At 44.5% G+C, this 27749-nt stretch overlaps 1 protein-coding gene across 1 annotated transcript in view; it reads right to left on the minus strand.

Moving 5' to 3' along the window:
* Window positions 1-21308, minus strand: part of LOC119178662 (longicornsin) — a 43085-nt gene extending 21777 nt beyond the window's left edge. The window contains exon 1 of the mRNA XM_037429890.2: window positions 21145-21308. Within this exon, the coding sequence (XP_037285787.1) occupies window positions 21145-21190 (46 nt within the window). The 5' untranslated portion in view covers window positions 21191-21308. The remainder of the gene's footprint in view (window positions 1-21144) is intronic.
* Between the last annotated feature and the right edge of the window lie 6441 nt (window positions 21309-27749).

Genomic DNA, 27749 nt, shown 5'->3' on the forward strand with positions numbered 1-27749 from the left:
TTTTTCAGCAACTTAGTAACGTTCTGATTACCATTTAGGAACTGCTTACAACCAAAAACGTGCTGAAGTTCCTATTTTTTGGTGACGTGAAATGTAACTTACTATATACTTTTTGTTTAAATCATTACTGTTGCGTTACACAATACTCCTTCCTTACTTAAGTTCTACATTGTCAAAGTCCGCCTCGACGTTTTCTCGACGCTGCGGCTCATGCTCTTAACCCACCAATAATTTAGAAGCGGCCCCACCTGGGCTTCCTTTGATACACGGGGGCAAATCGCCGAAATTTCTTCAAAGAACGTGCCTGTAGCACCTCATTTGCTAAGCAATTTAAAGTTTTCGTATATTGTCGATGAACTTGCCCTCAAACCCGTCAAAAAGCGAGCTGTTGAGGTTTGCGTGGCTTGCCGACATAAAAACTCGGTGTGCATCAGCCCTACTGAGCTCCCACACAACGTACTTCTTCGGAAATGCCTTGCTAACATCATCGCTGACAGAAGGTGAGCAGCTGTCTAGCTACCTTTGGTGATGCATGACATGGCGCTGAATGGGCTCAAGAAAAACCTTGCGTGTGCTCAGCAGTTCTTCGTGAGAGTAAATACAGGAGCACTTTAGAGCGCATCCGTCGAGCGTGTATTTAGTGTACGTACGCACGTATTCAACAAAAAGCGGTGGAAGCTGTCTGATGAAATTTTCACTTATTTATTTTAATTTGCATACGCAGATACACAAGGACAAAGAACAAACAGAGAGAGAGCAAGCTGTCTACTGCCACCTGGAGGGGCACAATGCCTGCTGACTCTTTCGGAACGAGGTAAGATACAGAGAAAAGATAGATAAGAGGGGAGAAAAAGAAAAAAAAGAGAAGGATATAAAAATGACGAAGACCTAAGCGGGTGTGAGTAAAGAAATAATAAAAAAACGTCTATAAACGGGTGGCCAGGTCTGTTCGGTTTAAAATTCTAAGGAGAGCTCAGTGGGTCTGGTCTTGTCGGGAATCACAACCTCTCGGAAAGAGGTAATCATACAGGGTCGTGCATAAAGTCCTAGGAATTTATATTCCTTAATCAGCAAAGCCCACTGCGTAAGAAATGCGGGACAGTGCACTACGAGATGCTCAAGTGTTTCCCAGGAGCCACATGATGCGCACAACGGACTGTCAACACACCCTTGACGGTGTAATCGTTAACGCACCAGCACAGTGCCCACTTGCAGTTTGTACAACAGTGCTCTGGAACGAGGAGATAAGCCACGGCCACTAATACGCAGAGGGAATGATGCGTTTGCCACACGCTGGCCTGGGTGCTGCTTCAGGATGTGTTGGCGTATAAGCAGACGAGTGTTGTCCAACGTACATGGAAATCCTGGACAGTCACAGTCATCATGGTTGCATGACAAGTCAAAGCGATCCGCTTCTTCATCGCCCGCAATGCCCACGTGCAAAGGTACCCACTGTGCAGCTAGACATACTTCAGGTGACAGAATATTGTTGACTAATTCTATGAAGCTGCATAGAATAGGGCTGTCGATCTCCTTGCTGGTGAGCCTGCAAAGGGCACCACGAGAGTTGGTGAGTTTTACAACCTTCGATGCTGGTAACCCTTCTTCTACTTCTTGTACGTACTTAAGGGCGACATCAATCGCTGATAGCTCGTCTGACACCTACGATGAGGGGTGTGGTATACTAAACAACCGCTTGATATCGGTTGAAGGGCAGAAGAAAGCTGCAGAAGCGCTCAGGCGATCGCTGCGTAAAGAAGTGTTCTTAAATACTTTTGCATAATTTTCGCTTTCAAATAAGGGTGAATGGGCTAATTAATAGAGTTCCGAAACAGGTTGGTCACACTTTTTGCGTATTACTGAAATTGACAGATGCGCAGGGAACGCACATGAGCTGTGCTCTCTCGATGTTGGCCAGTAATCGTTTTGCCGGAATTGCCAGCAATGCCATTGAAGAAAGGTGCCATTTTAACCATCCGAGAAAATGGGCGCTGGAACAGCCTGTTAACGAGTGTCTTGCTATTTGGGGCTTTGTTCATACGCTCAATATGATGTAGCACTCTCTGGTCAGCTTGCAGCCTTAGCGGCAACTGGTGTGTTTCAGTCAGTATAGGGGGATGGATTGTGCTTCACAAGGTAAGCCAAACAGCACTCGCAGGGAAACACAATGATCCCGTACAAGCTGAGACATTAAAGCAGGCGGTACATTTCATTCAAGGCTGGCAAAGCATAAATTATGCAAGCGATTACAGATTATTGATAATCCTGTAGAGCCGTCTTCTGATCAATGGTATCACGCCTAGCAATCAAGGCGGCTAAATACTTGAACCGGGACAGCGACTTTCGCTTCACAGTTTTAATAGCAGGGCGCCAAGAAAGGCCATCTTCGATGATTGCACCCAGTTAGCGATGTTCGTGTACCCAGTGTATCGGTGTGTCTCCAAGGGAAAGCCTGCTAAGGCTTCGACGAGTGCGTTGCCTAGGCTGATACACAACCGCGGCTGGCTTCGTGGGTGAAATCTGGAGGCCAACTTCTACCAAGTATTCTGAAGTTGCATTTAGAGCTCGCTGCATTATACCAAGAAGTTGTGGACCATGGTGTGACGAACCGCTGACCCAGAATGCGATTTCACCAGCATAAATTGCTATGACTATAGAAAAGTCACATTTTTGAGGTAATCGGCATAGAAGTCCAGCAACTGTGCTGTTGAGAGAAGCGATGACAAGACGCTGCCTTGCGCGATGTCACGTTTAACAGCGCGAGGTTCACTCTGTACTTCTCTAATGCTCACTTTCATTCTGCGCTCAGGCAGAAAATCACGAACAAAGTGTAACAGACGACCTGAAATTCAAACAAGAAAGACACACAAGAGACAGCCGTCTTGCTGCAGGCTGACTGTTCTTATTGTGCTTCGTATCCTCTACTTCACAGCCTAGTCTATCGCGCGCTCCTGCGCCCCAGAGGCACTATCATTCTTACACTCGGCCATGACTGCGACGTAGTATGACCAGCAGCTGGAATCGTCTCTGGTGGGTGGCACTGAGTGTGCCGTGGTGGTCTGTATTTTTTACGCCACGACACGTCTTGACGAGGTGCCGAAGACTCAGGCGGCCGACTTTGGCTGCCTCGCGGAGGTCGGTATCTGCCGCGCTGCTACTGGCTGCGGGAATTCGCCTCACACTCCAGTGTACGTGACTGGCCATGTAGATGTGGTCATTGCAGGTTTTGATACTCGGCCGCTGGCATTGGGCGCATTGCTGCAGGTATTGCATGTGGATGGCATTGTTTGTTGCGGGAAGGTTGTAGCCATCGGTGTCTCCTTCGTCGCACTGTGCACGCCATCGGAGATTCACGACAGACGTCTCTTTTGGAATAGCGAGCACACGCGCAGGCGTTTACTGACTGCGGTGCCCAGAACAATGGCTGAGACTGGTCAGCGCTGGTCTCGTTATGGCTAGACATTACTACTTTCTGTAGAGGTAGACAGTAAGCCATGGTGTTATAGGCATTCCTACACTCTAAGGCAAAATTACACGAAAAGGAAGTAACGGAGCCCATTAGGCGCGCGCGATGAACAGATAGACCATTAAAGAGCAACCACAGAGGGAAGAGTGCCGTGCGAAACCACCTAGTCTCCAAACACGCTCTAAACAAATGAAACGCCCGGGGAATGCAGGCAGCGCGAAAAGCATTGCCAAGGTGACTAGCCGTCCTTCTCCTCCTCTGCTGGCTCAGTCTTTCCCCGTATTTTGCTGGCGATGGTTCGCGTTGCGTCTCGCTCGGAGGGCTCGACCACAACCGCCTGGATTTGACGATCTAGGAATTACGACGTGGTCCTTGTGTGTACGCTTAGATGAGCGTGGGCTGCTGCTTTTACGTTTCGCTGCACCCATGAAGTCTGGAGCAAATCTCGACACGTCGCTGCGCCGCGCTGTATATATCTGGCTTCAAGATAGTCACGACAAACACACGACAGCAACAGTTGGGAAAGCCAATATGGCGGCCGAGAAAAACAGGCCTATCGGATATATACTTCAGCCTGACTCAGGGCAGAAGTCTGCGCTGGATTCTTAAGCAAGTAGGTTATCATTATTTATTCTACTCTACTTTTCGCGTGTACGATACGGATCACGCTTGCCGGCAACGGGCTAGTCTTGTTGTATATAGAACGCACGAAATGCATCGCGAAGGCTAGCTTCGCCGTCTGCAGTTCGCCTGTGCTTTGCGACCACTTGGAAATTGGCAGCCATTACCGTCGGCCTCCCGTACGCTCGTTCATTGAGTGCTCACCTGTCTTCACCGCCGTTATGAGCTCCGGGATGGCGATATTGTGCTGAAACCTTGTCGCTGTGCTGGGAGTCATCGAAAACACGTTGCGGGCTATCGTAAAGAGCTAGATTGTAGTATGTCGCGCGCTGTAAGTGCACCGACACGGGCTGTCGGGGCTTCCGCTAGCGTCGGAACTCACTGAAAATTGGTCGCCATTACAGTTGGCTTTCCCGTCAGTTGGTCGCAAGCAGCTCGGCGCCATCCATTGGCCGCGGTGGTGGACTCGCGTTTGCGCGCTGCACTCGCTCGAGTTTGTGGAAAAGGGACGCATTACCGTCTATTTCTTCGGCGCTAGTTCCAAACCAGCGCGGCGTTGTTGGTGGCGGCGGCCAAGCGTACGCTCGCTCTCCTGCTCGAAGTTCGCTGGCGGGAGACACTCCGCGTGCAGCGCCGTGTTTGGTGTCGCGTTCGCCTGCTCGAGCTGAACGACGTCGCTGGCTTAGGACTCGCCGACCTGTTAGCGGCACGGTGGTTCGAGGAGTTCTGGCTGTGGCCGCCGCTCCTAAGCTGTTGCGCTACGGGGATCGAAATGAGTCTTTGACGATGTGTGACATCACCGTGAAATTATTAGCAAGTCATATCTCACGTATGTTTTCATTTTACCTCCCACGTGTTTCTCATATGCATTTGTATTCATCCTCTGTCACGTGTGGCACTAGTTTGCATACTTATTGTGCAGCCGTGGGCACACACCGTGCTGAAGACTGTGAGCGCTGGCGTCTGCGATGCCTGTCATCCATCTCTTTCGTCAGAGCAGCTTCAGAAGGACTGTGCGAGATGTGAAGGTAAAGTTAATTGTGCGTGATATTTTAACGCTTGTTGTTATATTAACGTGTACGTACTTGTCAAATGCGTGCATCTTCATCTTCTGTCACGTGTGTCTAACTATTTTTACTATATTAATGCACGTGAAGCCGTGGGAACACAAAAGGCAGAAGGCTGCGCGCACTAGCGTCTGCAATGCCTGTCATCTATCGCTTCCGTCGGAGGAGCTCCACAAGTAGTGAACAAGATTTGACAACAAGGCTGGACTCGTACACTTCACCATGAATTCTCTTAAAAAGAATGGAAAATATTCATGTGTATGCAGAAAAATAAAAGATTTCGATGTCTTACTTTTGTCTTTTATGTTGCTGTGACTGGGAAAGCAGTTACACATAGGCGGCTAACTACTTTTTGCGTGTTCTTTTCTGCGCAATTTGGTGCTCACTGCGCAGAAAAAAGGGCGAGAAAAGTATTAGACCTGGCGGAAAATAAACAAAAAACAATGTTTGAACTGTGGACAAAAGTTAATTCGATTGGAGTATTTGAGTGTATCAACCATTCGTTTGGCAAGGTGCAACTGTGAGTACTAGCGGTTGCCCAGTAAGGTGTAAATGTGGGGATTAACAGTTGCCCGATAAGGTGCCAATGTGAGGACTAAATTTTAGTCCTTTGAGATGAATTGTGGGACAAACAGTTACTCACTAAGGTGTAAATGTGAGGATTTATTGTTTGTCCCTTGAGCTCGTCTGTGGGGACTAAGTGTTAGACCCGGTGCCGTTAGTCCTGAAAAGAATGAATGGTTGTGGCAGCCCTATTAGTGCCCAAAAGGACGAACTACACACCCTTTTAACACTATTTTGCTTTAGAGTGTAGAGAGGGAGGATGCGTTGTGTCGTGGCTCATCCGGCAGGACAGGGGCCACGTATCCAGATGGTGCCGAGCTTGGAGGTGGCATCACCAACTGATAAGGCTCGAGGGCGATCTTATTTGTTTTCGGGCTGCAAGACTGCAATGAGGCATTGAGCTGGTGCCCCTCGTGGGCTTATAGTGGGTGAATAGCACGTTGGTAAATGGCTCAGTAACGTTGTACCCTTCCTGTCTCAGTCGACGAGAGATGTCGAGGTTGTAGGTGGCTGAGGTGCACTCATGAGGTGGCGAGCCTCACATCTGCCATCCGCGGTAGGACATTGGTCGGCCGGAAGGAGGTCGAAAGTGTCTGAAAGTCGACGAAAAGCCATAGTAAGCCCTTCAAACCAATGTGACCAAGATAGCTGTTGCACACCTTCGTAACTGCACCATTCTTTGGCGGCACCACGAAGGCGATCGATGGTAATTATCTATTTCCGGGCTTCCAGCCAGGCATGCACAGTGCCCAGCGAGTTGACGGCCTTAATCCATCTCAAGACGTCGTCTTGATTGCCGCGGAGCTCCGGTACCACCCATAAAGGTATCAATGGTGAAGCGCGTGGCGAGAACCCTGAGTGGGCCTACTCCAAGCAGCCCAGTTGCTCCGAGAGCTCCGTGAAGGAACACATGGAGCTTGCGATTGTTTTCGGGTAGAATGGCTTCAAGTTTTTGCGACGTGGCTGCAGCCAACATGGACTTAAGCATGCACAAAGTTGTGGCTGGTGGCAGCAAGGAATTGGACGCTAGCAAGGCGTCAGTCGTGACGCGGAGTTAGGCAATGGCGCGCAGCCGCTCCGCGGTGCTGTCGGCTGGTTCGGTTGGAGAGACAGAGCCGGAATCCGCGGAGGATGCAGTGACTCCGGTCATCGTGATGGTAGAATGACGGAACAAGGATGAATGGATGGTGTTCCTTGGAGATCCAACATTGGACAGAATCGGGCCAACTGGATTCATACCAATGGAACTGCCAATGGTGTTCCCAGGCAAGCGAACCCCGTGTAATCTCGTGTCGTGAGCTAGTACTGTGGCGTTAATGAAGCGATGCTGAGCTACCGAGCAGGCCTGGACGCCGTCCGATCACGGTGCTTGAAGCGCCGACAGGTTACCAGCTATAGAGGAGGCATGTTGCCGTCCCTAGGTGAGAGGAGCCCGTGCGTCAGAATGGCGCGAAGTATCGCGTTGGCGGACAGGTTTTCCAGAACCACAATGGAGCCCTGGACGACGTGCGCTCGCGGTGGAATGCACTTGCCGTGACGGTCGCCTTGCGGGATCCATAAGCAAGGAAACTTGATGGTGTTCCTCGGTCGGACGCGTGACCTCACGCTTACAGTTGCGTCGCCAATGCATTTCGACGACTGCGCCATTGTTATGAAGAAAGACAAACATGATACAGCACCCCTGCGGCAGACAGGCTGTTTTCGAACTTCGTCCTTCTCCCCTTCTCAGCCTACACTCTAAGGTAATATTACCTAAAAAAAGAGTAATGGAGCCCAATAGGCGCATGCTATGAACGAATAGACCTTCGAGGGGTAACCACAAAAAGTTGTGTGCCGCGTGCAAATCACTTAGTCTCCAAAGGAATGAACCGCCCGGGAGACGCGGGCCATGCGCAGTGTTTTCAGAGGCATTAGCCTTCCTCCTCTCTCCTGGCTCAGTCTTCCCCCGAATTTCGCTGGTGGCGGTCGGCGTTGCGTCACACTCGAAGAGCTCGAAAATCTAGGAATCACGCCGTCTTGGGTTTTGTGTGTACGCTTGGGTGAGCGCGCGCTGCTGCTTTTACGTTTCCCCGCACCCATGAAGTCTGGAGCCGGCCTCGACACGTCATCACGCCACGCTCCATCAAGATGATCACAACCAAATGATTACACCACCGGTTAGGAATGAAGGCCAACATGGCAGCCGCGAAAACAGCAGGCCTATCGGATATATTATCTCAGTCTGACTCAGGGCAGGAATCAGCGCTGGATTCTTTCTTAAGTTGGTGATCATTCTCTATTCCGCTGCCCCGCCATGATGGTCTAGTGGCTAAGATACTCGGCTGCTGACCAGCAGGTCGCGGAATCGAATCGCGGCTGCGGCGGCTGCATTTCCGATGGAGGCGGAAATGTTGTAGGGTCCATGTGCTCAGATTTGGGTGAACGTCAAGGAAGCCCAGGTGGTCGAAAGTTCCGGAGCCCTCCACTACGGTGTCTCTCATACTATTATGGTTGTTTTGGGACGCTAAACTTACAAATCAATCATCAATCAGGACATCAAATCACCGTACATAATCATACTGAAAGAAATCAACAATGAATCCACAGACACTATAGTTCTCTATAACGAAAGTAACGGATTACCAATAAACATGAGTGTAAGGCAGTGAGACAAGATCTCTCCAATGCTATCCACCACGTGTTTACAGGAGGTTTTCAGGGCTCCGGACTGGGAACAGTTAGAAATAAGAGTTAATGGAGAGAGTCTTAGTAACTTGCAATATTCTGATGACATTACTTTGATGAGTAACTCAGGGGGCAAATTATGACTCATGATTACTGAGTGAGACACGGAAAGCATAAAAGTAGGTGTAAAAGTAATATGCACAAAACTAAAATATTGTGCAATAGTCTCGACACAAAACAGCACGTTGCGATAGGTGAAGAGGCACTGGAAGTTGTAAAGGATTAGGTCTACTTAGGAGAAGTAGTAACCGCAGAGCCGCACCACGAGAGTGAAATAACCACAAGATAAAAGATGGGGTGGATCACGTTCAGCAGCAAGATCACGTTCAGAAAATCATGAATGGTATTTGCCACTAACCCTCAAAAAGAAGGTATATAATGGCTGCATCTTGCGAGTATTTACCTATGGAGAAGAAACCTGGAGGCTTACAAATATGGTTCAGCTCAAATTGAGGGCCACGCGGCGAGTGACGGAAAAGAAAATGATAGGTGTAACCGAATTTATATGCTTTGCTTTTGCGAAAGCTTTTGATAAAGTACCCTAAACGCTTAATAATAAAACTGTCTTCGTTAAATTTGCACCCATATGTACCTAACTGAATAAAAGAATTCCTCACTAGCCACATGCAATCAGCGTTTCCAAATGATAGCTTGTCTGTCCCTCTTCCGGTAGCATCGGGTGTACCGCAGGGCTCTGTCCTTGGTCCTCTTTTATTTCTAATTTACAATATTGACCTTCCGATGCACGTCTCTTCAAACTGCCGCATGTTTGCTGACGACTGTGTCAATTATCGTACCGTCACTGACCCTTCTGATCAATTGTTTTTACAAGAACACCTCAACCATATCCTACAGTGGTGTGATGACTGGTTAGTGACCATAAACCCTATAAATGCAAACTAATTTCATTCACTCGCCGTCTAAACCCTCTTCGCTTTTCCTATAACATAGCTAACGTCCCTGTCGAATCAGTAACCACTTACAAATACATTGGAGTCACTCTATCCTACAATTTGTCATGGAACACTCGCATTAATAAAATCGCATCAACATCTAACAGAACCCTGGGCTTCTTAAAGCATCACTTACGCAGCGCTCCATGTCATGTAAAACTGCTTGCTTATACATCATTAGTTAGATCTAAGTTAGACTATGCATCTCCCATTCGGAACCCGCCTGAAATTGGTCTTGCGAATTCCCTTGAATCCATTCAAAATTGTGCGGCTAGATTTATTCATGCTTCGTACTCATACGACATCAGTGTTTCATCCCTCAAAGCCGCGTGTAACTTATCCCCTTTATCATGTCGCCGACGCATCGCAACCCTCTTATTATTTCACAAGTTTTTCACTCTCCACTTAACCGCACTCCTTACATTATCCCTGCAGCTTACATATCTCGTCGCTCCGGCCATGTGCCTCAAGTTTTTCGCCCACGTGCCCATACTGAAACATTTTCTGCTTCTTTTTTTCTCAGAGCAGCAAAAGACAGGAATGGCCTTTTCCACGATATCACCACAATCACCTCTGTATCAAGCTGCATGCACAATATTTCAAATGTGACTTCACACTTATCATTGTGACAAAAATATTGATTGTACGTTACCCACCCCTTATGTAATACCCTCTCGGGGGTCTTTAAGGAAATAAAAATGAAAGGAAATGAAACAAACAAGAAGCGAGCAGAGAGGATCAGAAAACAAACCGGAATGAAAGACATCATAGTTGAAATCGAGAAGAAGAAATGGACATGGGCCGGGCACATAGCACGTAGGCAGGATAACCGCTGCTTATTAGGGGTTCCAAGAAAAGGCAAGCGCACGAAGGGGAGACAGAAAGTGGGTGGGGCGATGAGATTAAAAACTTCGCAGGACGTGGTGATGGAGAGCCTAACACCGGGTTGATTGGTGGATTATGGGATTGGCCTTTTCCCTGGAGCGGTCGTTGTCAAGCTGATAATGGTAATGATGGTTTTATTTGCCTAATTCTCAATTTTTTGGTCACGCACAAAATAACAATTTTTCACTCACCACCAACAACGTCAACACCGACACCAAAGCCGGAATTTCTCGGAAATGAGCTTTATAACGCTCTCGCGTTAAAAAAAGGGGGAAGAACAGCAGATCATGAGACGCAGCGAGCTGATTTAGGGCTCCTCTTTCTGCGCTGCGGGAGATCTGTGGGCGCTGCTTTTGCTCTTTGTAACTTCTGAAGCCTCTCACGTGAGTAACGCGGACTGGCATATTAACGAAGCTGAACACCTGCGCCGTAAAAACCAAGAGACATCTTCCATGGGGTTTGCGCGCGGCACTTGTCATACCATGCCTGCATGGCTTCCGCATACGCAACTGTGAAAGCTGTTCTGAAACTTAAACTTGTTTTTCGCTAGTGAGCCTGGCGGCAACGAACTCCGCGAAAAGGCAAGAACAGAGACGAACGAGCAGTCGCAATCCGACCACGAGACCAACCTTCGTGCATTATAAACAGGTCACTTTATCTGATTGGTCGTAAACTCCTGATGCCTGGAATATTCAAGTCCACATACTGCGTAGTTAAACTGAGAACCATTCGGTGCTTGCACGGTTTTGCTAATATATCTATAAAGAAAGCAAGCTGGACGTAAACGAGTATTCCTAATAAGTGAAAACAGGTTTCCACGAAAGTCGGAAAGACCACATAAGTTATTTCACGAAAGTCAAGAAAATTGTCGTCAACTTCGTTGCCGAGATACAACCGGGAAACAATCTCACGCAAGTTTTTCTTTTAAGCGAATACGTACCAATAATACAGCAAAGCACTTAGAATGTTAAACAGCAAGCTACTTTACCTACAAATTTTTGTTATACCATCACGCACACAAGCACTTCCACGTGTTCTATAATCTCAAATATTCTATATATTGTTTAGTATACACACTTTTCAAACCACATGGAGATTGCAGGGGTCTGTCATAATTCTTCAATGTCTTTTCATTAACGCTATTATGTATAACAGTTTATTGCTGGTTATCAGCCTCTTCAACGCAGTAGGAAACCAGCAGCAAATCACATCAGCACGAATTGTGGCTTAAGTGATGAATTCATTTTGTGCATAGTTGGCACACATACATAAAGGAATATTGCTCCCCAAAATACTATCATTACGTCTTTTAGTAATTGAATTGTTCCTGACCTGCTTTCGAATATAAGTCCCACAAGTTTATTATATAGGTCCACGTGTTTATAAGTCCCACGTGTTTTTGTTTGTTTGTTTCTTGTTTGTTTGTTTGTTTGTTTAGATCACTTGTGGACACTTGTTGATCCACTTGTCCTGCGTGGCCGTCGGGTGGCTGTTGGGTGCATAGAGTTCACAATTATCGACTACAGGGCACACTGGCACGGTGATCGTTCAGCGCCCATAGGAATGCTGGGTCGTACACGGATTTGTCCAGTCTTCGTTCTGATGGCTTCGAATACGCTCGTCAATCTTTTTATTGTAGTGTTTAACCACGATTATTTCGGAAAAAAGAAAAAAAATCTTTGTTAAGTACGAGACCCCATTTTATGTGGTGAGCCTAAAAATGTAGAGGTGATATTCTAGAATGCCTGATCATTTGCTGAACTTGATCTTGCGATAAAGCGAATGCAGGCTACATGGGGCTGAAAGAACGAAGTTTAGACAAATTCATGTATTACCCATCGTTCCTACGCTGACTGAAGCACCCTGTGTTGCAGATCCCACAGACACTAGTGTCAGACTTCCCTCTAGTGCATCTATTGGAAACTCTGTGGTGGGGTGTTCTACTAGCACTGGACACTTTGCAACTGTACTTGCAGTTGTTGCTCTAAGAGCGTTTACAAGTGTCTTCAGATGCGCCACTGCTCTACCACACGCTTTCAATTTTCTTCGTGTTCCGCGCAGGCCAGGCGTTCCTTTATTAGCCCTCGGTTCATATTCCAGGTAAACGTAAAATACCATGTATTTCAATCTGGTTGATCTTCCTGTTTTTTCATTGGCTGTGTTTGGCTCTCTCTTGTAGGCACGAAGATAGAACCCACCATTGATAGAATTAGAATACGCGTTTTGACACTGTTTGATTTTTCAGCATATTGCTCTCTTTCATTCAGGTAATACCTTTCAAACTACCGTTTAATTTCACTCAGACGCGTTCCTTCTAAACTATGAAAAAACATTTTGTTTTCATTCTTTTGTATGGTTCTGATTTCAAATTATTGCTTTGAGCCATCACTACAAGCTATTCGCGAATCATACTTATGTGAAGCTGAACTGGTTGTTTGCTCCCGAACTTGATGTCATTTCTAATCCCTGTTTATAACAAATTGCGTTTTTAGAGCTTCTCAGAAGCACTCGACTATTGGGCATTCCATTAGCTGCTTCTCTGGAAAGTGCACCTGTTTACCTTGGACCATCAAGTGCTCTCTTCGCCAGATGTATTCCTTATTATTCTCTCTTTATTTTTATCGCTCAATAACGTTAGTTTACAGAAAACTGCCATCACAATTTGCGTCGCCCAACGGATGGTACCCGGATCTTTACGCATTCTTATTTGCATAAACAGAACACCATTGGGTGCTCCCTTCGCTGACGATGCTTACCTTGGAATAGCCTGCACTCACTTTACCTCTTTGTGCAATTGATGGATGGTGTACCACACAGGTCATATAACTTAACATAACGAAGTGCCAAGGAATGCGCACGTTTGGACGATCATGTATGTCCTGTATGTACTAATCCGCAGTACTTGTCTGAAAATATAACTTCCTATTGGGCTAGCTTGTCACACAACTATTTCGACATTCATGTTACGTAAAACTGCTCTTGGAGAATATCGCAATTCATACGCATTGGAAATGGCAAGCTGAATGTTCTCAATCGTTCGTCATAATTTCGCAAAAGCAACTTATTATTAAGCTTAGTCATGTACAAAACATTGATTTTCTCAAAGCTGGCATATGATGCGTTTTTCTAGGATCCAGACCAAGAAAACAAAATTAATTCCCTAGAAGTAGCTCGATATACATAACTGAATTCACTTTTCCTGGTTATACAAGACAGCATGAGCATCTTTGAAGAAATCAAGCGTTACCATATGATCACTTGCATGTCATCGTCAGTTATTTCATTTGAGCATCTCTCACGGCATATTTCATCATCCTGAGATGGGCAACAAGGTTATATTGCCACGCGTTATATTGTTTCATGCATCTTAGCTCAAGTATAGAAAGTATGTATAGACACCTCCGGCAAAGCTGCTGTTTTTTTTTAGTATTGCTTTCCATGCACACCAGGGGGCTCGAATCACCTTCATTACTTCTTGTAACTTTTGCGTAAAGCCACTAGTAGTTCAAGAATGTCTTAGGTAACATTTTATAATCAGTATATTTTTGTATGTGTATTTTATGTTTCACAAATTCTTTTTCTCGTGTAATCACTTCTCGTGCTGGTGGCTTGGGTCCTGAAGGCACTTTATGTAAAAAAAATATAGGATCAAATGGGTCACTGGTAAACTGAGAATGCCCACCCCATTTGCTTGACCTATTTTAAGCACATTTTATTCTCATTCGCACGATCCACCTTTCATGTGACTGTATAATATTGCCACGTTCCTCCCTGCCCCACCGCAGTGGTCCAGTGCCTAAGGTACTCGGCTGTTGACCTGCAGGTCGCGGGATCGAATCCCGGTTGCGGCGCCTGCATTTCCGATGGAAGCGAAAATGTTGTAGGCCCATGTGCTCAGATTTTGGTGCACGTTAAAAAACCCCAGGTGGTCGAAATTTCAAGAGCCCTCCATTACGGCGTCTCTCATAATCATATGAAAAGTTTGGGAAGTTAAACCCCACATATCAACGTTTCTTTCTCAAGTTTTCTTATCAACCCGTTACGCTGTACGTGATTCTGAGCGTAAAACGTGCCTGCATTGTTCGAGAAGCGTCGGGACTGTAGTAGATCTTTTGAATAAGATAACGCCCACTTCGCAAAAATTACAGAATATTCTGGAATATATGTGGCCGCCAGCAATACCGCTAAAATTTTCGACGGCATTTGCATAGATGCCTACAGAGATCACCAATTATGTTTTTGATAGACTGTTGACGCTCTGCTCACCGCTATCAATGTCTTGCTGTAATCTGACCTTCCCACGAGGCCTCAAGTTCACCAAATTACAAGTATAATCTGAACTTCCAGTGTGCTCCATTCATCCGCGTCACGACCCGAGACAATATTACAGAAAACTACCACATAATAGCGCCAAGGACATTTGTATAGATGGTGATGTTAGGGAAAGAAAAGTGGACGGAGAGATAACTTTGAATTGGCAGGTACCGAACCCGCGCACTTCCAATAACGCGTGTGATGCTTATTTACCGACTGTGCTACCACAGCGACTATTTCTACGTCCTTTTTATAAGGTACATATGTGCATTTAAACGTGGAAGCATGAGCGGACCCATCTAAGTTATCTCGTTGTCCACTTTTCTTTCTTCACATTTTCATTACATTTACATCTCACTCCGTCATCTGCACCTCCCTTGTCTGTTTTGTCTGTTAGTTCTGAATAACATTTTGTCCAACAAAGAGAAGCGAGTACCTAAAACTTCTACTTCTTTCATTTATGTGTTATGGCAGACATTTGCGGATGTAGTTTGAAACAGATCGGTAATATATCATTTGCCGTGTAAATACAACGTAAAAGATAGCCAGATCCTGCGTACAGTGGAAATCAAGGATATGCGAAGCACGAATGAATCAGGTTAATATGTAACTTTACAATTAGCACAATGTTACGAGGCAGACGTAAATTATGCTGTACATGACTTCCAATGCATGATTATGATTTGTGGACGTGCCATTTACCTTCGCTGTCTAATAACATCACGTGATACTGGATTTGGTATATGTGGATGTAGCGAAACGACCATCAGCACACTATGAGCGTAGCATATAGTCATGTTTTACGTGACATGCTTGTCATGATTATTATTATTGGACATGTCATTTACCTTCGTCGTCTATTCACGTCATGTGATACCAGATATGAATCGTCTGGAGAAACGGCCGTGAGCACACTATGAGCTTAGCATGTAGTCATGTTTTACGTTACCTGCATGTCATGAGGATCATGTTTGGACGTGTCATTTATCTTCATCGTCCATTGACGTCATATAATACCAAACTTGGTATATGTGAAGCTAGCGAAATGACCACGAACGCATCATGAGCGTGGTATGTTGTCAAGTTTTATATGACACGCATGTCATGAGTATCACGTTTGCACCAAATATATACCTTAGTCATCCACGTAACACCAAATTCGGTACATGTCAAGCTAGTGAAACGACCTTGAGCGCGGTATGAGCGTAGCATGTAGTCATGTTTCTCATGACACGCTTGTCATGATTATCATGTTGTGACGTGTCATTTACCTTCGTCGTCCGTACGTGTCACGTAATACCAAGTTTGGTTTATTTGAAGATAGCGAAACGGCCATGAGCACACCACTAGCGTGGCATGTAGTCATGTTCTGACATGACACGTATCTCATGATCATCATGTTTGCACCAGCCGTATACCTCCGTCATCCATTCACGTTCCGTAATACCAAATCGGGTGCATGTGAAGCTAGCGAAACGACCACGAGCGCACCATAAGCGTGGCGTCTAGTCATGAATTACTTGACATGTATGTCATGATCTCAAGGTTAGTGTCTGCTTCTTATGTTTCCATGCAGTCATGTCATACCATACCAGTTTTACATTATGTCATGTGAACGAAAAGACAGAAAGCGCAGAATGACCATGAAATGTAAATTATGATATTCAAGACATGCATGTTACGACTTTCATGTTATGACTAGTCGGTTAAGTTTGTCGTACAGTCATGCTATGCCATACCCATTTGGGTATCATTAGCATTTCAGAAACGGCTGGGAGAGCTAAAAGTCGTAGGCGGATAGAAAGATAGATAGATAGATAGATAGATAGGTAGATAGACGAACAGATAGATAGATAGGTAGATACAAGATAGATAGAAAGACAGACAGATAGATAGATAGATAGATAGATAGATAGATGGATAGATAGATAGATAGATGGATAGATAGATAGATAGATAGATAGATAGATAGATAGATAGATAGATAGATAGATAGATAGATAGATAGATAGAGACACACTCAAAGTCGCCGAAGTTCTCTAAAAAATGCTTCGCATTTAAAAGCAAGTGAGGGAGATAGTCCTATAGTTCTCCTTTGCATTATTACACTAACTGGTCGTAATAACTGTCAAAAACGACTGAAATTTTTCTCTCACCCACGCGCCTCATCGTCCAAGGAAGGGCGCCTTTGTATTAGAAAGACGATATTCGGCGACTAACGACCCAGCAAAGCACCACCGCGTCTTCTCTACACCTGTACCGAAAGGGGCACACATGTGTTCCCAGGAGAAACAAATGACCTCGAGAGGGTACGGGAGCACGCGTACGCCACGAAAATCCTTTCACTTTTTCGGAATCGGCAGTTGACGTGCAACCAGCGAGGAGCGCGGTTGTCGGTATCGCGAGTCTCGCGTAGGCGGCGAGCATAGAGTTCCCGCACAACGTATCGAGACGGCTGCAATATCGGGCACCCTCGTCGTCTACTAAGCTGTCAAGATCTTCAGCGGCACTCCGTCAGCTTCCCTACGTGTACCACGAGCTGGCCTGCTCCGTATGGAACTTTTTATTGTGATTTTTTTTCAACTGTTACTTTATTACACCGAGCTTTTCAGTAATTGTAGTTGTGTGCACTGCGTCACACGTAGAATTACAAAAGCGCGAGCATGTTCTCTTTCTCGTAATTTTTTTTGGATCTCCTTCAGTTTTGTGAGGTTGCTGATTGTATTTATTGCAAATTTGATTCATTTATATACATAGTTCACGAAATAATTAAGGCCACTGCAACAAGCGTACAACAAGCATTAAAAAAAGTTGGCAATATCATGAAAAGAATTCCATTTGCTTGTAAATGCAGGAAAATTAAGTTTCATGGTTGACGAACATACGCGTTCTGTGTGGAACTTCACAATACAAAAGCAGTTATATTGCGTGGTGCAAGCGTACATTCCCCTTGAGCGTCAAAACAAGCGATTATCACAACAAATTCATGGTTTAAATGCGGCCACACATTACAAAAAGCATTCACGTTATGGCACGTATTCCCACAAGATTACGTGGTGGCTGCATAGCAAGTTCGGCAAAATTTCCCGCGCCTGATTACTCGTGGTTTACAGTATGCTACCTATTACCCAAAGTGTAACCATGTGCGAAAGCTTCACTTACAGAAGTCACTTTGAATTTTTTCGATTACCGTATATTGTAGTAATTCCCAGCTTATGCCTCTCGAGTGACATCTTCAATAAAACGTATACACTAAGCAGTTGAATTACGCATAGGGATCGGAAATTGCTATCGTGTTCAACTCCTAAAGGTGAAGCTTAAGGGTCCCCAGATACGGTTCTAGAGCGGAGAACACAGAGTTCACCTAGCGTATTTGGCAGTACAGCTGGAGCTAACACCGTCGTAAATCCTGACTGCCAGAAAACGTAAAAAGATTTGCGGAGCAAGGAAGCGCTAAAGAAAGAAGGGTGCATTAAAGAGTCGCTTGGTCTTTTTTCATTCGTTTATTCATACTGCTAGCCGTCATGACGGTCGTTACAGCGTGTAAAGTATCGTCTTTAGGGCCAAATTCGCTACGAAAATCCAAGGTCACTTTGCAGGATTCATTACAAACAGCAGCAAAAATATACAAAAAAGGTATACGAAAGAGAACAGAGAGAAGAATGAAGTGTATCGTGTTCAAAACACAGAAAATGCGTAGACAGCATCACGAGACGGTTTAAAGCAATAATGCAAATAAAAACTATATGTAGCCACAAACCTATGTATAAAAAAGCAGTTTTAGAATTTCTCCAAATGACGTTACGAGTAACACCTGATTATGGATTTCAGTAACACTCTTCATTTTCCGATAGTGCGGGGAAAGTAACTGAACCTAAAGCAGTCATTACGAGAAGCAAGGGGCATTATGTATATACCATGTATATTTTTATTTTTTTATTTTATGTAATGGGCGCAATAACGTATTTTAACTCACTTCGCATATTCAGAAGCACGTGTGGCAATAAATACAATGAAAACAGGGTTGATCCTTTTCTTAGGAATCGGTATAACACAAAAGTCTAACGTGTCCTGCTTTGTTTAGTGTCACGCATAAATCAACTGGTGCAAACATATGCCTTCAGTCGCAATCGTCCTTGCTAGTAGGCTTGAGATTGGTGTTAGTGCTCACCCGCATGTAAAACAAAGATCTCGCTAGACAGGAGAGGGCATACAACAAACTTAACTGTTCATCGGCCTGCAGTAAATTACGTCTGAACGGTCGAAAATTTTAGAGTTTACATAAATGTCGCTGCTTATACTAAATGACCTGTAGCGAGAATATGCAGAGTGCGTGCCAAACTTCCTGTCAACTAAAGTGATATTGCTTTTGCGCAGCTCAGTTTGAGCGTTAAGGAAAGATACTATGCAGTCAGAAAGAAGAAAAACAGACGGCAGTGTGAGCGTTCACACTGTCGTCTGTTTTTTCCCCTTCTTGACTGCACAGTTTCTTTCCTTCACGCTCAAACTGAGCTGCGCTAAAGCAATATCATTTTATCATGCACGAACTCACCCAGTCACCAGTACTTGTCGATTTCAAGTAAAGATTGCGTTCACTCGCAATTTTCATTTCTTTTTGTTTGCATTAAAGATGGATATGATAAAAAATATGCGATACTATAGAACGGGGCTCGAGAGCGTGAAGTTTTATGGCCCTACAAGGCACGCCGGTAACGAGGTCGTTTGTATAGTCCTATTGCATCCATGATGATCCCTCGGTCGAGGGCTTGTCAGTGAGAAGGCGCTTCTGATACAGTAATGTTATCTATTTTCAAGGTTACTTGACAATTTAAGTTGCGACATCTACTTGTTGCCTGGACTGGCGGCCATCGTTGTTGTCTGTAACAACTGCCCCGCTGCGGCGGTATAGTGGCTAAGGTACTCGGCTGCTGACCCGCATGTCGCGGGTTTGAATCTCGGCTGCGGCGGCTGCATTTTCGATGGAGGCGGAAATGTGTTAGGCTCGTGCGCTCAGATTCGGGTGCACGTTAAAGAACCCCAGGTGGACGATATTTCCGGAGCCCTCCACTACGGCGTCTCTCGTAATCATATGGTGGATTTGGGACGTTCAACCCCACATATAAATCAAATCTGTAACAACTGAAATGTCATTCTGCATAGCATGTGGATAATAGTCTTACTTGCCGTATGGAAAAAGGAAAAAAAAAGGCAAGATACGCTTCAAAATGCGATGAGACGACAGAGTTGTAGAGCTTCACGCAGAGTCACGCGGACACTATCTCAACCTCATAGAGAGATTTTGCGACAGAAGGGCTCCTGAGTTTCTAATATTTTTATTCCCTCGAACAACAGCGGCGAGACGAATTCACCAACATCATACATCATATTGGCTCCTGTACACGACGTGAAAGAAAACTTGACAGGTCGTGTGGCAGTGCTCTGATGACTCCGTTTAGACACGGCCATTCATAACTTCCATAGGTCATGAAAAACACACATGGGCGGTATACCATTTATGTGGTGGCAGTAACGGTCATTACTAGTGGTAGTAATGATTATGAGGTATAAGCTCTTTTATTCTTTGCTGCAGCAGGTGAAGAGCCTGCTGTGTCTTGTACACCCAACCTTTACACACGTGAAACCTGTACCTGAGGTTTCATCATGAATGATCAACTTTGACCGTGTTCGAATGGTAATACCTTGGCGATTTCTGAGCTTCAATACATGCATACTTAGCGAAAATCCCGAAGTGTTCTCAGAGCCAGAAATACAACGACAGGCGTCATGCAACTACAAGAGCGATGAGGTTGTATTGAGTTAATTCTAGAACATGACACACACACACAAAATCCTTTCTTGAATTAGAAGAAAAAACGTGCAAAGTGGCGTATCATTTATTTAACACTGTTTCTCAGCCCGTATTTTACTTCCTCACTATTGCTGACACACCAATGGTCAAATGTGCCTGAGTAAAGCAAAAAGATATGGCGTTCCCATTATTAATAACATCTTGCATATGAAAACCCAGAACCACGATATAATTTGGAGACTCCATAGTGGAGGACTCCGGAAATTTCGACCTTCATGCGTTCTCTAACGGCTGCTGACATCGCACAGTCCACGGGCCTCTACCCTTTCATGACATCACCACTGGCTCGTAAGTTGCGAATATATTATGCGTAAGAGTGTCTTCTCAATACGAGCCGAGCTTTGTAGTCTAGGCTGGCGCTAATTGTTCACTAAAAGACAGGCAGCTGCTTCTGGAGTCCACGTATGCCTATTTCACGCTGTGAATCACTAGCACTCCAACCTGTTTTAAAACTTTGCATGCAACAATTTCTGTCAAGACTCTTCAGTGCTTCGCGATCGACGTTGAAAACACGAGTTCTCTGCCCACACAGTAGCAAGGATAGCAGACGTTGCCTCAGGGTGAACACTTTTTGTGGGGTTCTAATGTGCTTGTAGTTGGGTCAGAACGTCGGCGGCTAAAATCTTCTTTTTGAACTTCTCCAAGAAGGTAGCGTTAACGCAACGCAGCCAGCGCACTTACCTGCAACGAGCAGAAGAAAGCACAATGTCATCGCTTGGCCGACCATGATGCGTTCAGTTCAGTAGCAGCGTCGCACCTGCCGCCTCGATGTCTTATTTTTCTGTAGCCGTGTTCAGCTGCGCTTTGGGAGCGACTCCGAGAGAAACGCAATAACCCGAACGTCTTGGCCGTCACGCATGTGTTTTCTAAGTGCGCCTCTTTATGGCCGCTAAAGCGGGATGCCTGTCACGCTTCCGAAAGGACTCATCAGTGTCAGCGCGCCTTCACACTTGCTGCGGGAGACGAACCAACGGAGTTGAGTAAAACTAAAGAGGTGTGGAGATACTTACACAGTGTGAAAGCAGATTTTACGACTGCTGCGATTTCGTAAGCATTCGAATAAGTGCTTTAGTGTTTCGCCCCTCGACGTGTGCTATATATCATAGTTACACACGCAAAGAAATATTAAGCATCTAACCTTCGTTTTCAGCCCCAACGACAGTGAACAACAGCTATATTTTGCTGCCTTTCATTGAAACATGACTCCGTGGACTCCACAAACATCTTTAAATGCTTGGTAGCTTTTGATACTGCCACTTGAACGACAAGGTCATTGGGGTCAGCTATTCCCGTTAAGGTGTTAAGAGTAAAGTATAAGAAGAGAGTGAGATCTTTAAATTTCGGCTTTAAGTGTTGAACTCGATATACTGTTCGTATTGTGCACTTTAACATTTCAGTGTATGCTTTTTTATCGTATGAAATTACTCGAGAAGTTTAAATTGTGGATTACTATACAATGTAATCGATAGAGGGGAAAGTAGCTTCAGTGAAGCTTTCGCAAATGGCTACCTTATGTGTAATAGGTAGCATGCTTTCAACCACAAGCATTGATGCGTGTGAAATGCTTTCAAAATTGCTCTGTACTGACTACATGATTTTAAGGCTATACGCGTAGTAACGGGTCTGCCTTTTGTAATGGCTGTCCGGCTTTAAGCCACGAGATTGTTATGGTAATCACGTGTTCTGACGCCCCATGACAATGCATGCTCTTACCACGCAATATAACTGTGACATCACATGTTGTATTCGGCAGCCCGTATACAACGCGCGTGTGCTTGTAAAGTATGGATGTTACTTTCAATGCATTTCCAAACAGAGGAAATTAGTGTCAGTGTATTTGGAAGCAGACACGTGGTTGCGTGGTAAGAAACCTCCTTGCTACGTAAGCGGCCCAAGTTCAATGCTCACTCAAACCCGAAAACTTTTATTATGTATTTTATTTACAGCTTTCTTGATTGTTTCGCCGGACACGATGATAATTTTTCAATCACAGCAAACAAGGCGGACGCGTACGGCGGAAATCCCACAAAACGATTTGATTAACGCTGTTGCGTTAAAACATCTCCTTCGCTCATGTAAGTGCGGCAGAAGAAGGGAAGAGGAAGCTTACTGCCACTGCCCTCGCGCACAGTGACATTCATTTTATAAACATTCAGACAGACAGACGAACCGACAGACATACAGACAGACGGACAGACAGACAGACAGACAGACAGACAGACAGACAGACACGACTCCGAATGCGTTATTTACCGGAGAAATCGGCACTTCTACCACTTAGGTTTTCATGATGCCCTAAAGCTTTTTTCGTGACATGCCCTATAAGCAAGTTGTGTCCGTCCCCCCCTACCAATACGGAGGGAACAAAAGAACGAACGTTTTATTTCAGACAAACACAAATAATGTGTCCATTTGTCCTGTCTAGGAGGTGTGACAAAAAGGCACAAGTGCCTGACTGAGTGTCACATCCTGAGTGTCCTGAGTGTCACATCAAGAGGACATAATTTTTATTCGCTAAAGGGGAATTGTTAAGGGAGTCCTGATTAGGTTGAATGGATAGAACATTGTCTCATGGTTATTGTGGCTTGTGCCCAAAACTAGGCGACCAGGAATCAATCGCTTGAGCAACATCTTTCGAGGTTCTCAGCAGTGGCTTTGGCCCACTTGACGGCCCAGTCCTTGAGATCTTCGCATGGGAGGGTAGCTCACAACTGCTAAGCGAAGCACTCCGCTTCAGAGGGTTGATTGGTTCATTGGTCCATAAACATTTCAGACTCCAACTATTAAGAACTGCCTGTAAATGTGTGAGATCATTCCAACGTTACTTCAAGCCACTCAATATTGTATTGCAACAAAAATAACAAGATAATTTTTGAAACTATGTGTGTTATAGTAGCGTAACTCGTTATTATTAGGTTGCAACTAAATATCTTTGTATCCTGAAGTAATTGATGCTTACTTTTAATTTAATTAGAATGAAATCTCCGTATAAAATTACAGTGCTAATTCATTCTTGGTTGTGTCAATTGTGAGCAACAAAATTTTTTTTGCTTTTCACATTGCTTGAAGGAAACGGCAGGTAGAAGACTCAGAAAAGTGTGACTCAGTGCCTTCAGGAAAGTGATCATATGCGTCAGTGCACCACAAAATGAGGTTAGACGAAGACAAATAACCATGCAGGAGGTTCAATTCACTTATTTGTACGATATATCTTGCTCTTTCTTAGCCTTTACTTGATGCAAATACCAAAAATGAGTGATGCACGCAAATGGGTACTTAGCGTCTAAAAAGGTTGAACTCTTGGGGCAGCCCACGACGGGTGATTGGCCGCGAAATGGATACCTTATCTTAGAAGTAAAATTGTTTTGTGATCTCATTACGTTTTGATATTTATCTTCTGAAAAGGAATACATTATTGGACAAAATAAAGCAGAATGAAAAAATAGAATTATTAAAGGAAAGAAAACAAAAGAAAACACAACAAGTTAATCGAGTCGAAAATGAAATAAACTCATCTCTATGTTCCCTCTTCGCTTCATTTTGTTTTCCTTCGCAAATCACGTACGGCTTTGCAAATGTTCCTGTGGCTAAAGTCCTTTTTGTTGATCCAATGAAAAAGACCACCAGAAGGGATACATTTAAAGCCATTGTACGGTGAGGTTGTGCCAAGAGTCGTTTGCTTTAGTTCGCAAATAACCTACATGTTAAGAGTTATTGATGGCGACATTCATTGTCGTTGGAGTGGGAGCATTAGGGGGGCGGTATTTGACCAGACTTGTGTAGGAAAACTTTGGGGGTGGGGAGGACTCAGCATTGCAGGTTTTAATTGAGATTTCCATCCTTCAGAGGAGCACAATAATTTTTTCCGAGAATACCTAGGTTCAGGGAACTGAGCTGTTGCCAAGCGAGATTTTCCAAAGTTATCTGACGTGGAAAAATTTTCATGTCGTGCCACGGCAATAAATGTTAGCTTGGGCAATATAAAAACTATCGCACCATTATTTGAGACCACTTCAAGTGCATCTAAACATTCCTTGATGGTTCAACCTTTATGATTTGGTACCAATACCTTAACTTGTAGAAAACATAAGTGTTGTACAATAACTTCGAAAGAGAACAGTGCTTCGAGATAGGTAATAATGCACTAGAAAATGTAAAAGACTATGTCTACCTAGGACAGGTAATAACCGCGGAGCCTGACCACGAGAATAAAGTAACTAGAAGAATAAGAATGAAGTGGAGCACATTTGGCAATCACTTTTAAATCTTGTCAGGTAGATTGCCACTATCCCTCAAGAGGAAGGTATATAACAACTGCATCTTGCCGGTACTTAGCTACGCAGGAGAGACCGGAAGACTAATTACAAAGAGGGTTCGGTTCAAATTAGGGACCATGCAGTGAGAAATGGAAAGGAAAAGAGTATGTGCAACCTTAAAACTCAAGAAAATAGCAGAGTGGATCAGGGAACAAACCAAGGTTAAGGATATCATAGTTGAAATCAAGAAGAGTAAATGGAAATGGGCTGGGCATTTACTGCGTAGACAGGATAATACTGGTCATTAAATGTAAATAACTGGATTTTTGGAGAAGGCAAGCGGGTTAGGAAGAGACAGAAGGTTAGATGGTCAGATGAGATGAAGAAGTTTGTTGGTATAAAATGGCAGCAGCAATCACAGAACTGAGATGACTGAAAGAACATGGGAGAGGCCTTTGTCGTGCAGTGAACGTAGCCAGGTTGACGATAATGATGATGATGATGACCCATACCGCGCGAATGAGTCGTAATTGTCTTGGGGCAAGGCGAAGAAACATTTTCAAAGCATTCGACATATTAGGTGCAGTTCATTAAAACACCCAGACAGGCAGTCCCTAAAATGACAGCGTGTGTTATAGATGAACGCGATTGCTAAGTTCTAAAACCGTTGCAAGCAGTTCCACTTGATGATTAGGTGTAAAATCAGATAAACGAACTGAGAAATACACATGAACATTAAAGATATCTATCTATCTATCTATCTATCTATCTATCTATCTATCTATCTATCTATCTATCTATCTATCTATCTATCTATCTATCTATCTATCTATCTAGCTAGCTAGCTAGCTAGCCGGCAACAACTTTTAACTCTCTTGGCCATTACGATCATGGTATTGATACCAAACTTATTATGGCACAACATGACTGTATGACAAACATAATTGACTAGTCATAACATGAAAATCATGGAATGTGTACCATGAACATCATGATTTACATTTCATGGTCCTGTTGCTCTTGCGGTGGTTTTGTTCGCACAACATGTTTCAGAACTGGTATGGTATGACATAATTGCATGGCGAACACAAGCGACAGACCCTAACATGAAAATCAAGACGTGCGTGTCATGTAGCAGCATGACTACATGCCACGCTCATGATGCGCTGGCAGCCGTTTCGCTAGCTTAACGTATACTAAATTCAATATTACGTGACGTAAATGGATGACGAAGGTATGTAACTGGTGCAAACATGATAATCATGAGATGCGTGTCATGTGAGAACATGGCTACATGCCACAATCAAGGCGCCAACACACTTCGACATGACCCGGCGCGCGTACGTTTCATCGCATCACACCAGCGTTGCCACGCCAGGCACCGGTCCTGCTATGGACGGATGGATGGATTGATATGGCTGAACCCTTTAGAGTGGGCGATGGCTGACACCACCAAGCCGTAATACGTAGTGAACCAAAAACTAATTTATTCCCTTTAAATAATGAGGTTGAGAGCTGGTAGTTTGCAGTGAAGTGTTTAGTTTTCTCTCGTGCCTTGACTTTAGCCACCAGTCACATAACCTACTTCTAGGTGATTTTTCCCGCTGAAAGTCTCTTTTGCCATCTCTGTCCGTAACCACCAGTATTTTGAAAAATTCTGCACGATCATCTTGAACAATACGGTGAACCCCTTTACAGAACATTCTTAGATGTTCGGCAGTCTCCTCCCCTTCTCCACACGCACTGCATACCGTGTCTACTCCTTCGTATTTGGCCCGATATATCTCGGTTCGCAATACTCCTGTCCTGACCTCAAACAGTAGAGAACTACCCCGAGTATTGTCATAGATCCTTTCCTTGGCTATTTCCTGCTTTAAAGTTTGATAGATCTGTAGTGCGGACTTCTTAATCATGCCAATTCTCCAAATATTGGTCTCAGCTTCCTTCATCTTCTTCCTAACCAATAATTCTTTTTGGTTTGGTCCCCTGTTATTTTCTAAGTATTTACCCGTCAATTTTCTGGTTTGCATCCTCCATTTTGTATTGACATTGTTCATGTTCAACTAGCTCAAAAACTTGCTAACCCAACGATCCTTCATATCTCTCAATCGCTTTTCAAATTTTGTCTTGCTGCTAGCCTCCCTGCCCTCAAATGATGTCCATCTCATGGCATGTAGTACTCCCGGATTTGGTGTATTCCCGTGAGCTCCTAAGGCAAGCTTACCTATTTCACACTGCTTAATTTCTAATCTTGCTTGAACTTCTGATCTCATGCAGAGGACCGCTCTGCTGAACGTCAGACCAACAACCATAACCCTTTCCTTATTCCTCTCACAACATCATACCTATTGTAATTTCACAGTGTCCTATTTTTCATCACTGCTGCATTCTTGCTGCACTTAGTCGTCTTGTATATTTCGTGTTCACTTAGGTGCTCGGTCCCATTGCTTATCTATACGCCCAGATATTTGTATTTATTTGTTATCTCTAGCGCGACCTCCTGATTTCTAAGTTCACTACCTTCATTAACATTAAATATCATTACTTCTGATATTTTCTTACTGAATCTGAAATATAACCTATCTGCCCCATTATCACAGGTGTCCATATCTCTGCAAATCTTTCTTGTTGTCGGCCATTAGCACTGATTGCTTGATTGATTGATATGTGGGGTTTAACGTCCCAAAACCACTATATGATTATGAGAGACGCCGTAGTAGAGGGCTCCGGAAATTTAGACCACCTGGGGATCTTTACCGTGCACCCAAATCTGAGCACACGGGCCTACAACATTTCCGCCTCCATCGGAAATGCAGCCGCCGCAGCCGGGATTCGAACCCGCGCCCTGCGGGTCAGCAGCCGAGTACCTTAGCCACTAGACCACCGCGGCGGGGCAGGCCATTAGCACTATATCATCTGCGTAAATCAATGCTTGTAGTGCCTGTTCAATGAGTTTTCCTTGTTTTACGAAAGAGAGGTTGAAACCAAGTCCACTTGCCTGTAACTTGGCCCCTAATTCTTATAGGTACA

Source organism: Rhipicephalus microplus, chromosome 1 (genome assembly GCF_043290135.1).
Source record: "Rhipicephalus microplus isolate Deutch F79 chromosome 1, USDA_Rmic, whole genome shotgun sequence".
Lineage (NCBI taxonomy): Eukaryota > Metazoa > Arthropoda > Arachnida > Ixodida > Ixodidae > Rhipicephalus > Rhipicephalus microplus.